Source organism: Notamacropus eugenii, chromosome 1 (genome assembly GCF_028372415.1).
Source record: "Notamacropus eugenii isolate mMacEug1 chromosome 1, mMacEug1.pri_v2, whole genome shotgun sequence".
Taxonomy (NCBI): Eukaryota; Metazoa; Chordata; class Mammalia; order Diprotodontia; family Macropodidae; genus Notamacropus; species Notamacropus eugenii.
In genome coordinates this window covers 227,633,072-227,646,639 of record NC_092872.1, presented here as the reverse complement: position 1 = coordinate 227,646,639, position 13,568 = coordinate 227,633,072, and the positions used below count along the sequence as shown (strand labels likewise).

Sequence of the window (13,568 nt, the reverse complement as noted above, 5' to 3'; positions counted from 1 at the left end):
CAAACTCTGAAATCTCTTTTGTGTAACATTTAAGTCAGACCCACATCTTCTTATGCTGAAAGGTCAAGGGAGGTTGGAAGACTCAAGGTATCCATTGCGCAGACAGGATAGTGAACATTCTGCTGACAGTCAGGTCCTATGAACTGACTCTTTCTTGGTCTATTTCTTGTCCTTCAACATTAGGGTCCCCTGGAAACCCTGGTCCTCCAGGCATCAGTGGACCAAGGGGCCCCCCTGGACCAAAAGGGGATACTGGATCACCTGGGAAGGAAGGAAAATGTTCTCTGGAAGGTAAGTGAGCCAAACCTCAGGGGTCCGTTGTCTATTTCTGGCATGTGTCAGTTTTCTAACTCGGTGCATTCCTTATTTTCTGGAACTTTAGAGAACGGGCAAAACAATACTAGGAGATATCAAAACCGAACCATCAAAGGTCACTCTAGGTGCGAGATTCATAGCTCCTTCCATCTGGAAGGTAATGGAGGAACTGTACAAAGTGATCAAAACAGACATAACAAACTTTCCTAACATTTAGGTCAATGAAGCTAACCTTCCACCTGACAAGCGAGTCATGACAAAGAATAACATGTTGCCAGACAAGTGTCCATTCAAAGGACCTCAGACAATACTTATTTTACTTTAATTTAGGGAATAAAACAAGTATTTTCATAACAGTACAATAAAAAAGATGATTGCATATGAAACTGCCAATGTACTATGCACAACCAGCTATTCTTTCCAAACATACAACAAAATTATCATGTACATTTTTTTCTTCCCCCCACCAGGAATATATTTAGAACACAAGTATATCAAAGATACAGGATGGGTGAGTCTGCAAATAATGAATACTAAAAATTAGGAACCAACACCGCCAAATGACCAAGTCATCCACGTCGTCATAGGACTGTTGAACGTCTGTCACTATCTCTCTCTTTGCTCTGCCTTCAATGAAGGAGAATAAAGATTTAAAAATTCTCTAAGAATGCTGAATAGTTTTTAAAGAAGTAGGAGGTTAGGGTTATGGTCTCTCTTCCAGACCTTATGAATTTTACTGCATTTTTTTTACTAACACAATTTTCTGTCTGTTGAGGAAATCTAGAAAGCCTGGAAATTTCTGAGCTACTCCACCATCTTCCCAGAATGCAGTCCCTGTTCATTTATTTTAGAAATGATGGAAGCTTGGATAATAAGAGCTTTCTTTTGTGTCCTTTGTAGCATCCTAAAACTGCTTTTCCTCAGTGTCCACAGTTTGTCCTCAACTCCCATTACAGACACTTCTGCTAATTCCTGTTCTTCTGGAGATGCTGCTAGGATGGGCATGAAAACAGCAAAAACAACTGTTGGTTGGACTATAGAATTTGTATGGAAGGTTAATGTATAACAAGGTTCTAAAGGTAGACTAGATCCAGGTTGTTAAAGGTGTTAAGTGATAGAAACATTTACATTTGATCCTAGAGCTAAGTAGGAAGATACTGGATGTTATTGATTAGGGAAGTGACGAGACCAGACATGGATGCCTTAGGAAAATCATTTTGGATTAGAGAGAAGAGAGACTTGATACATGAAGACCAAGTAGGATGCTGTTGCAATAGGCTAGTAAGCAGATGGTGAGGGGCTAAAATAGGGTGGTGTGATGAGAGTACAGGGAATGGCACAGAAGCAAAAGATCCTGTGGTGGTAGGATCAACAAGATTTGGCAAACAGTTGAATATGGGAGGTGAGAAAGAATGAGGAACTGAGAATGATTTAGAGATTACAAACCTGGGAGACAGGAAGGTGCTTTTGCTAGGGAATCCCTGTGCTTAGACTTAGGAGTTTACTGTGCCATGTACTTCCATAGAGCATATCCATTATTTGTGCCTTGATTCATGATTCTTGAGGATGAGGATTATTAAAGAAAACTGAAGGGCATCTAGGTGGTGCAGAGGATAGAGTGCCAGGTCTGGAGTCAGGAAGACACATCTTCTTGAGTTCAAATCTGACCTCAGACACTTACTAGCTGTGTGTCCCTAGGCAAATCACTTAATGCTATTTGCTTCAGTTTCCTCATCTATAAAAAGAACTGGAGAAGGAAATGGCAAAGTGCTCTAATATCTTTGCTAAGAAAACCCCAAAAATTGTAATGAAGAGTTAGACAAGTGACCAAAACAAAAAATAAACTTATCTGTGTGGAGGTATTTATCATGGAATCTTATATGATCCTAACATGTATATATATGAGACACTTTAGAAAAGGAGAGGCCTGAAGGTTACATTGTGCCCTGTTGAATCATGTCTTAGATTTAAAAAAATCAATAAACACAGCAGGATCTTTTATATTATGTATATAGAATCTATACGTGTATACTATGTACCTTACAGTCAGTCTTATAATCATGAAATGTGATCTGCTATTGAAAGTCATCTATAGACACATACCTCTGCTTTCTTTCTTTTTCTCTTTCTTCCTTTCCTCATTTCTTCTTCTTCTTCTTCTTCTTCTTCTTCTTCTTCTTCTCCTCCTCCTCCTCCTCCTCCTTCTTCTCCTTCTTCTTCTCCTTCTTCTTCTTCTTCTTCTACTTCTTTGTCATCTTCTTGTTCTCTATGGAGGCAATTGGGGTTAAGTGACTTGTCCGGGATCACACAGCTAGTACCTTCTCATATTTTCATCAAGAAAACCCTCAATATGTGCATATATATAGACTAATTTCATAACTATTTTCTAGAAATAAAAATGTGTGTATATCATTCGTTAATTTCTGATTTCTTCTCAGTTTGTGAATGTGTATTTGTTTTGAATTGTAACCTCTGTTCTTTAGGTATCATCCTTTTTTTAAGATATCTTGAAAGCAACTTCTAAATGACTTGTTATCTCCAGCACATAATTGCTTCTGGATGTGTTTGGTCTGGTTCAGATGCTTTTGCCCCTCAACCTCAAGGGCCATTGCCATTTTCTCATATAACACAGAACTTCAGGTTGCTATTAGACTCCAGATGTGGTGTTTGAAAACAGATCACTAAAGAAATGCTAGTAAACCTGTTTCATTCTCCCTTGCTCCTCATTTCCAGTTAGGTACTAACTCTTGTCAAATCCTTGGACACCTCATCTCCTTCATCCATCTTTTTCTCTGTGTTTACATGGAGCACACATTGGCCCCAATCACCTCTTACCTGGACTATGGTAGCAACTTTCTGATTGGGCTCCCAGCCTCATCTCTCCTCAGTGAGTCATTCTTCCCACTGCTGCTAAAATAAGTTTCCTAAAGTACAGGTCTTACCATATAACTCTCCTGTTCAGTAAACACTAATGATTCCCTATTGTCTCTAGGATCAAATCTAAACTTCTCAGTTTGGCATTTAATGCCCTACACAGCCTGATTTCAACTTATCTTTCTAAATGTATTACATATTACTCTTCTCCATATGTTCTACAGTACAGTCAAACTATAGAATGTGAAGCTGGCCAAAAGTCAGCTCCTCAGAAATGACATCTCATCTTCAATATCTGTGTCTTTGCAGGTATGGAATGTACTCTCTTCTTGTTTCTATCTCAAATTGTAGTTGGTTTGCATTGTATATTTTTTGTATCTAGATAATATGTATATGTTGTCTCCCCTCCATAGACAGGCAGTCAGCCAGCAAACATTTATTAAGTCCACCCACCATGCTGACTATGAGGATACAAATAGAAGCAAAAAGAGAGGCAGTTCCAAAACACATAAAAGAGAGGAGAGGAAGTTACTGGCTTAGGGACGTGGAGGTAAAATCTAGAGAGCACAGCCAGCCGGGGAATAAAGCATGAGCAGCCTGGGTATGTCCACTAAATGGAGGCCCCCAGAAAGAACTCACCAGGGGCAGAAGGAGAATAGCAGAAATGCATGGTAGTTTCAGGGTGAGAAGGCCCTAGATCAGGGGTGGGGAACTTGTGGCCTTAAGACCACTTGTGGCCTTCTCAATCGTGCAGTCTTTGGACTGAATCCAATTATACTTCATGTAAGGATTTAGAAGGTCACATGTGGCCTTAAGGCTGCAGGTTCCCCACCCCTAACCTAGGTGATGAGGGAAATTATAGGGTGAGAAGGTAACTGGTGATAAAATCCAGAGAGAGTCAGAGATAACATTTGAAAGGGAAATAGGATAGCAAGACCCTTGAAGGTGGAGACTGTTTCATTAAACTGTATATGCTTAATGGATGTTGGTTGACAGATTGAAATAGTTTGTTGTCATCCTTTTAGCTTCACTGAGAAATGCTTTTGAAGTATAGGTCTGTCCATATCAATCCCAGGCTCAAAAAAACTTCTAAAGTCTCTATTAACTCTAGGATTAGTAGGACCTGTATGGTCTGGTTCCAGTCTACTCTTCCCAATCTTTTGACATTACCCCTTTTCATGTATTCTGCATTCCAGTCCAACTGACCTATTAACTATTCTCTGTTCAAATCATTTCTTCTCCATCTTCTCCATGCTCTTAAATAAGCTATTTCCCATTTATGTGAAACATTCTTAGGTGAGAGGACCTAAGAAATCCTTGCTTCTCCTAGTTACAAGTACCCTCTCTCTCTTCAAATTATAATCCATTTATTCCTCCTTTTCAAGTTAAATCCCTCAGTAGAATTCAAATTTCTTGAAGTCAGGGACATTTTTGCCCCTTAGGAGAGCTAGATGGCACAGTGGGTACAGTGCCAGGCCTGGGGTCGGAAAGACTCTTCTTTCTGACTTCAGATCTGGCTTCAGACACTTACTAGCTGTGTGAACCTGGGCGAGTCACTTAACTCTGTTTGCCTCAGTTCCTCATCTGTAAAATGAGCTGGACAAGGACATGGCAAACCATTCCAGTTTCTCTGCCAAGAAGACCCCAAATGGGTCACAAAGAGTTGGACATGACTAAAACATCTCACCAACAACAACAATCCCCTTTGAACACATTAGACACTTTACAAATGCTTGTTGAATTTAAAGCCTTATGGAATCTGGCTTATCTGGGCCTGACAGCATGTCTTCCTCTGGCTCATTTTCCCCCTCCACTGTCCTGTCCTGTTCTGTAAGGTGATACAGCCAGTAATCTGCCATCCTCCTCCTCCAAATATTTTTTTGCAAATGAATATATAGTAAATTTATAAATGAATTATACAGTATTCTAAACAGGTGTTGCCCTTGGTTTTCATCTTTTCCCCCTTGGCAAGGAGATTCAATGCTTGCTGTTTGGGGCAAATTCTGGGATCTCTTGACCCCTCTTTGGAAAAGATATGGATTTATAGTTAAAATATTCTTTAAAATAGCAGTACTTGTTTGCATTTTTATGTAGTTTTCATTTTTACCCCCAGAGTCAAAAGCTTATTTGAATGAAAGAAGTAGAAGCTCCTATAATGACTAGACCTCATTATCTTATTTTATAATTTCTCCTACTTTGGTGCTGATTTTGACTTTTGGTCTCCATGTTGTCATTTCCTGTCAAGATATACTCAGGTTCCTTCCCTGTACCTATTGTCAGGTACCCTAGAAGCTTCTTCCTCCTTTCTAGAAGGCAGTCTTATTAATGAGGAACAGGTTTCTCAATATTCATTTCTTGTTCCTGAACTATATTTTCTGTCCCATTTTTCACTATTCCACCTCTCCCTCCTTACCCTAAGCCCAACTGGCCCTGAAGTCACCAATTACCAAGGTATCTATAAGCTAGTATAGAGGATCTGGTGAAGTTCTTCATGGATGTTCTCCTTTCCTTTATTATCTACAAGAAATGCTAACACATACTCTCAGCTTTATGACGGTTTGTCTTTTTACGCTCAAAATAAATACTTTGTGACAGGGTGACCAAATATTCCACAAAAAGGTTTTTTGTTGCCTTTAAGCAAATGATCAAACCAAGCAATCAATCAACAAGCATTTTTAAGCCCTTCTAGCTTCCAGGCATTGCGCTTGATATCAGGGATGTGAAGAAAAACACGAGAGTCCCAGCCCTAAAGGAGCTTGCCTTCTATGGAAGAAGAGATATTTAACTAACTGGCAACCCCTTTATTTTCCTCTGAAAAGAACCTATGAGCTATGCCTCTACTAAGAGTCAACCTCTTATATCTCCTTATTCCCTTTACAGTCAGAATGACAGCATTGATGTGGTATTTTTTTATGTAACTTTTTGGTTGGTTAACAAAGATCTCAAATTAAGAGTATCAATAGTTAAATTAATGTTCTTAGAAGGTATAAAGTTGTGCATTCCTCTGCTTTCTCTTAAAAGCAAAAGTATTCCCTTTCTCATTACTACACAACTGTTGCTTGGAAATGTAAGCTCACTTACATTTACAGGACCACTTATAGCATAAAGGGTCACTTTGTACAGTGGCCCATTACCAAAGAATCCGTCACCTCATAGCCACCATTCTGATGATGGTCTCTGCATTTAGCCAGGCTGATCCTCTGAAAGTAGACAAGGCTATTGCCCTTGTAATCCAAGCATTTCAATTTTGGAAAACCTTCCAGTGTTTTTGCTTCATGTGGAGAACCAAGGGTCACATCTATGCCATGACAGGACAGATGAGTAGGATGCTTTTGGTGAAAAGTATGATGTTTAATGACAGAAGTATGGAGCTCAATGGGAACTTAGAAGGTAATACCCTAAGGCCCTCTTGAACTCTACATCTATGATCCTATAAGCTAATCCAACTCCAATCCCCAATTAAAGATGAGGAAACTGAGAACCAGAGAAGGTAGATAACTTGCTAAAAAGATTGCAGCTAATTTGGGACAGAGCTGAGTCTATTAGCCAGGTCTCCTGACTCCTAGTTCTGTGTATTGCTAGAGGCATTATTATTCCCAATGAAAAGATCTGAAAACTGAGGCTGAGAAAAGGAAAGCAACTTCTTCATAATAACTAAGTGTTGAAGACAGGATTTGAGTTCTCAGATCTCATTAACTATAAATCTAGTGTTCTTCCAAAATGAATTATTTGACATATGTTGAGTTTGAAAGGCTAAGGAGATCTCCAAACTTAGGTGTCTGTTGTTGGTATTTGAATGGTGACCAAGAAAGAATGCCTAAATCCTTGCAAAATCCTCCATGGGACCTCATTGTACTCATAGCAAGTTTGCTTTCTGGTATAGATGGTTCCAAAGTTACTTGCCCTGTAAGAAAGCTAATAACTTAACTTCCACAGTCTTTATATTCAAAGTAGGTTGATCATCTACTTGCCCTTAATGTTAGATCTTGCTACAGGGAAGAGTTCCAAACTTTTTGATGATGCACCCCATCAGTAAAAAGAATTTTTGCACATATATTCCCAATAAATATATCTACCTATTTATAAATTAGATACCTCTACTATGATACTAATAATTATGAATTTTTTGGAAACTTCTAAAAAACAGAAATTAAAAGATGAAGTAAGGTAATATTTAATCAAAGACTCCGTAAGGAACCACTAGAGTTTATTGAGTAGGAAAGCAAACTGCTTAGATCTGTACTTCAGGAAAATCACTTTGGCAGATATATGAAGGTTGGATTAGCATGAGAAAAGACCAGAAAAAGGGAGATCAATCAGGAAATTACTACAATAGTGCAAGAGAGAGGTAATGAGTCCCAGAACTCTGGTTGTGGTAGTAGGGAGAAGGAGACAGATACAAGAGAAGTTGTAGTGGTAGAAGGTACTTAGTGAAGGAAGAGACCTTAGCAGCTATCAGGTAGCTGACTGCCTGATTTTACAGAACAGGAAACTAAGGCACAGAGAGGGTGAGTTACTCAGTTCACATAGTTTATGTGTCTGCGATAGAATTTAAACACAGTACTTTCTAATTCTAAGTCTAAGTGCTCTATGCAGTTACTCTAAGGATGACTTTGGATAGAAAAGTCATGGTAAGCACAACCCATCCCTGACTATATAGTGATTAAAGTGCTTTGAAATGTTCTATGGTCAAATAATTTTGGACAAATACCCAACCAGGTATCTTCACAGTTAATCTCAATCCATGGTGTGAAGAAGTCAATGGACTCTTATTTCTTCAGACAAACAGGCTGCTGAGTGGGGAATGATAGAAATTCAGTCACAAGCTAGCAGGGGTCAGGAACTTGTAGCCTTGAGGCCATGTGTGGCCTTCTAGATCCCCAAGTGTGGCATTTTGACTGAATCTAAGTATTAGAGAACAAATCCTTTTATTAAGGGAATTTGTTCTGTGAAGCTTGAATTCAGTCAAAGGGCTGCGCTTGAGGACCTACAGGGCCACAAGTGACATTGAGGTCACAGGTTCCCCACCCCTGGCTAGGGCTTCTCAGTCTTTAACCTCTCATGGAAAATTGTACTACAATGCATCTAGGTGGCTCAGTGGACATAGTGGAGGGCCTGGAGGCAGGAGACCTAAGTTTCTCCCCGCAACACCTCCCTCCTCCCCCCCCAAAAAAGAAAAAGAAAATTCCACTATCCTCCTACTCATTGTAGCTGGTGAGTCTTTCAGTCGGGATGGGGAAGGAGGGACAGAAAGCCTGCTAGACAGAGAAACAACTACCAAGCCTGAGGTCCTCTTCCCAGCATTAGCTTTTATCCCAGGCCCCTCTTACTGCCTGCTGGTTCCAAGTGTTTTCAAGGACTTTCCTCTTTCATTCTTGAAAGTTCTGTGTATTAATCTAACAAAAACCCTATACTAGACTGAGGATCTTTCAAAACCTCTCTCCCATCATGCAGAAATCAACGAACTGAAGCAAGAAGTGGCCAAATTGCACAAAGACATTGACGACCTCCAAAAGAAATTCTCCAAGCAACAGAAAGGTAAGTCCCTTGGAACTGAGGTGGGGGCAAGGTCTTCTTTTAGCCTCTGCCTCTTCCCTTTTTCTAGGGGCAGCTAGGTGCTGCAGTGGATAGAGCACCAGTACAGGAGTCATGAGGACCTGAGTTCAAATCTTACCTCAGACACTTGGCACTCACTAGTTGTGTGACCTTGGAGAAGTCACTTAACCCCAATTGCCTCATCCTGGGTCATCTCCAGTCATCCTGATGAATATCACTGGATTCAGATGGCTCTGGAGGAGGAGTGAGGCTGGTGACCTGCATAGCCCTCCCTCACTCAAAAACAAAGTCAAGTGCCAGTCATGTCATTATTTCTCTGATGGCATGGTCTTCTTCGGCAACGTAGGACCAACACACCTTCCCTTCTTCTCTGAATGCATCCTACTTTTACTGACTCTTTTCAAGTTGGTTTCTTGCTTTTCAAATGTCATTCTTGGTACCTGGGCTCCTCTCCTGCCTGTGATGAGAAGAGGATGTTAATAAATGCGTTTGAAGGGAATGGAAAATGCTGCTAAGGAAAGGGAAGGAGAAAAGTGTGCGGGATTCTAGACTTGGAGCTAGAAGGGATGTTGGAGTTTACCTAGTTTCACCCCTTTATTTTAAAGATAAAGAAAACCAGACTCAGACAATTTAAGGGATTTGACCAAGATCAGACAGGGAAGCACTAGGACACAAACCCAGCCCTCTGCCTCCACCTAGAGCACTATGTCTCCATTGCAACTATGTCTTGCCTTAACACCAAGAGTCTCAAACATTTCTGGCTTCATTTTTCTTAAAGATGTGAGTTGGCAATAAGACCTTGTATCTTCTCCTAGAAACCCAAATTTATGGATCCAGGGAAAGAAATAGCCTCAAATGAGGTTAAATAGGGTAAAGGGAAGAGTCCTTCAATGTGGAATTCTGTTAATGGCCTAGGATGCCTAAGTCACAAGACATCCAGGCTTAGACACAAAATGGACTTTGTGAGCTATCCAGGACAGATGGGAGCAGCTTGGTCTTAGAAAGAGGGGCTGTGCTGGAGGCTTAATTTAGCACCATAGTCTGGGATGCTCATTCTCTCATGGGCTATTCCCCAACAGGAAGGCTTACAGAGAGGCATCTGGGCATTATGAAGAGAGAACTTTATCTTTGGGGCCAAGCTGCCTGGAAACCATAGTGATGATGGTACATTGTATCCTTCTGTTGTTACTTTGAGATTCTCTTCTACTACTTCTACTGCCTTCAGAATAGGCAAAAAGAGCAAAGAGATGTTCATTCTGACCATGCCTCGTGTCAAAGCTCCTCCCATGCTCCACTCTATAGAGACTTTTAGATGATTCTAGAAGTTCTCTAAGTCTCCCCTCAATCTTTGTCTAATCCTCTTTTTATCTTAATTATTAGGAAAGAGCTAGTTGAGTGAAAAAAAAGAATTTTAATGTGTAAGGTTGCTAAATGGCTATGAGTGACTAAGGAAAAACAGAATATACTGGAAAAAATACTGGTTTAGAATCAGAGACCTGGGTTTGAGTCTCAGCTCTGCTATTTACTAACTCGATGATTTTTTTGTTGTTGAGTCATTTTCAGTCATGTCCAACTCTTCATGATCCCATTTGGGGTTTTCTTGGCAAACATACTGGAGTGGTTTGCCATTTCCTTCTCTAGCTCATTTTACAAATGGGGAAATGGAGGCAAACAGGGTCAAATGACTTACTCAGGGTCACGCAGCTAGTAAATGAGGCTGGTTTTGAACTCAGATCTTTCTGACTCTAGACCTACTACTCTATCCAGTGTATTACATAACTACCCATAGGTGACCTAAGATAATTAATTTGACCTCTTTGGGATTTTTGTGAATGAACTAAATTACTTCTAAGATTGCTGCCAAATCTAAAGGTCAACAACCTAGAGTTTATTCTCTAGAAACAAAAATACCTCATGACCAGCTTAAACTAAAGGACTAGAAACATCAGATCAGATAATCATGGCGGGTTTTGGGGTGGGGGTGGGGGAGTGAGTATTAAATAGTACTGTTAAAGTCATGATGCTAACAGAGTTATTGGCACCATTGACTCCTGTACTTGGCACCTTCAGAAACACACATAGCAAATGCAAATCCAAGAGATTCATAGTGTAGTAGAAAGAGTAAAGGATGAGGATTCTGAAGGTCTGAGTTCAAATCCCAGCTCTACCACTGATTCACTATCTAATGTTGAACAAGTTCCTTAACTTCTCTGGGCCTTACTTTCTTCATCTGTAAAAGGAGGGAGGTGGAACTAGAGGGCCACTCAGTTTTCCTCTGAGCTCAAAATCTCATGATCTTAGATGAATATGGAGGTAATGTCATGCAACAGTGGAGAAAGAACATTTAATTTGCATTTGGAAGCCCAGAGGTTCAACTACTGGATCCAAAACTTATGTCTAAGAGTTAAGGTTCCAATGAGCTTTCATGTGTTTATCTGGAAATCTCAATGTCACCATAACATGAATCCCAGTGGAAAACCCATCAAGAGTTCCAAACAAATATTTAGTACATAGCATATATGTGTGGTGAAAGCAGAAGAGCCATTCATGAAACCTGAGAGAACTGAGTGCTAATCCTGTCTTTGACACTAAATGGCAGAATATGGACTTTAGAAAAGTCCCTTCCACACTCAGCTGTCACTTTCTTCATTTAGAAAATGAAGGGCTTGAAACATCTCATCTTTAAAGTCTCCTCCAGCTCTAGAATCCCAGGAGGTAGCTCAAGCTATGATCTAGTTGTAAATTTGCAGTCATTTTTTATAACATCTCTTGAATCCCCTATATTAATAAGCTCTATCAGAGAGTTTTGTTGTGAAAGTAGTGACCCTACAAATTTATGACATAGAGTACAGGATTTAAACATCAGCAGCAAAGATGTAAAGACAGATTGCCTAGTAACTGTGGAAGAATTAGAATAATATCCAATCACCCTTTAATCTAGCAATGCCACTACAAGGTCTGTATCCCAAAGAGATCAAAAAAGGGAAAAGGATGTACATGAGCAAAATTGTTATAGTAGCCCTTTCTGCGGAAGGGGAAATTGGAAATTGAGGGGATGTTCATCAGTTGGGGGAATGGCTAAACAAGTTGTGGTATGTAATGGAATGCTATTGTGAAATAATAAGTGATGAGCAGGAAGATTTCAGAAAAACCTGGAACTAATGCAAAGTGAAATGAGAAGAACCAAGAAAACCAAGTAACAGCAACATTGTGTGATGCTCAACCATGAAAGACTTAGCTTTTCTCAATGATACAATGATCCAAGACAAAGGACTAATGATGGAAAATGCTACCCACATACAGATAAAGAACTGATGGACTCTGAATGAAGATCTAAGCATCCTATTTTCACTTGGCTATTTTTTTTGGGTTTTTTTCTCCTTTTGGTCTGTTTCTTTTTTCATAATTGCGACTAATCTGGAAATATGTTTTACATGATTGTGCATATATAAACTACTTAAAATTGCTTACCATTCTAGTAAAAGGGCAGGGGAGAAAGGGAAGGAAAAATTCGGAACTGAAAATCTTGTAAAAATGAATTCTAAAAATTGTCTTTACATATAATTGGGAAAAATATTTTTAAAAAGAGGCAAAAAGAATACTATTCAATCCAACAAACCTTCATTAGACTCTTACTATGTGCCTGATGCTATGATCAACGTTGAGGACAAAAATACAGAAAAAAAAGGAAAAAGCAGCCACCTCTACCCTCAGAGAATTTACATCCTACTAGAGAGTGTAGATATCTGAGAAGGTTTCCTGAAGGAGGGGGTACCAGAGCTTTGCCTTGAAGAAAGAGCAATCAGTCAATCAACAAACATTTATTAAGTTCCTGCTCTCTATCAGACACTGGGCTAAGTGCAGAGGTTTCTGAGAATCAGGACCTAAGGGGAAAAAAATACATTTCTTACATGGGGGATAAATCATACAACTGGATGGAGGCAAACTCTGGAATGGTGGGTTCAGGAAAAGCAAGAAGACCTGTCTAGCTGGAACACAGAATACAAAAAAATAGTAATATGAAGAATGTCTGAGAGATTGGAGCCATATGAAAGAAGCTCTTCAATCCCTGGCTTGGGAGCTTGTATTTTATTTTGTATCAAGACCTTTTAACTTGGCATCTATTGGTCCCTAGTAGATGCATGGATAGATTTTAGAGGGTTTATGAAATTGGATGGGAAAAAATACATCTTTATTTTCACTGATCTGTAACAGAAATTTAGTATTTCCTTCAATTACTTAAAAACATTATTTTGAGAAAATGCCTCGAGTTCACCATTTTGCTGAAGTTGGTCCATGAGGCACAAAAGGTTATGAACTTCTGCTCTACATGCAATAGGGAGAGGTGGAGATTGTTGAACCAGGGAATGGTGTAGTCAGAATCGAACTTCTCTAGTCATCCTAACCCCAGATTAACTAACTCCTCTGTTTATGTTTTCCCCCTAGTTGAACTCTTCCCAAGTGGTGAAGCAGTTGGGAATAAGATATTCAAGACCAGTGGCTTTGAAGGCAACTTTGACCAGGCAACAAAATCATGCCAAACAGCTGGTGGTATAGTAGCCTCCCCCAGAAATGAGGCAGAGAATAAAGCTGTACAGAATATTGTCTCAAGATACAACAAGCTGGCCTTTCTTGGCATGACTGATATCAAGACAGAGGGCAAATTCATCTACTCAACAGGAGAACCACTGCTCTACTCCAACTGGAATTCAGGAGAGCCCAATAACACCGGTGGTGCAGAGAACTGTATTGAGATCTTTGCTGATGGCAAGTGGAATGACAAATCCTGTGCGGACTCACGTCTCATCATTTGTGAATTTTGA

The 13,568-nt window shown here is 39.8% G+C and overlaps 1 protein-coding gene across 1 annotated transcript in view; it reads left to right on the top strand.

Moving 5' to 3' along the window:
• Positions 1-13,568, top strand: part of LOC140513368 (pulmonary surfactant-associated protein D-like) — a 20,972-nt gene extending 7,404 nt beyond the window's left edge. Inside the window, exons 3-5 of the mRNA XM_072623051.1 lie at positions 130-291; positions 8,644-8,727; positions 13,192-13,568. Of these exons, the coding sequence (XP_072479152.1) occupies positions 130-291; positions 8,644-8,727; positions 13,192-13,568 (623 nt within the window). The remainder of the gene's footprint in view (positions 1-129; positions 292-8,643; positions 8,728-13,191) is intronic.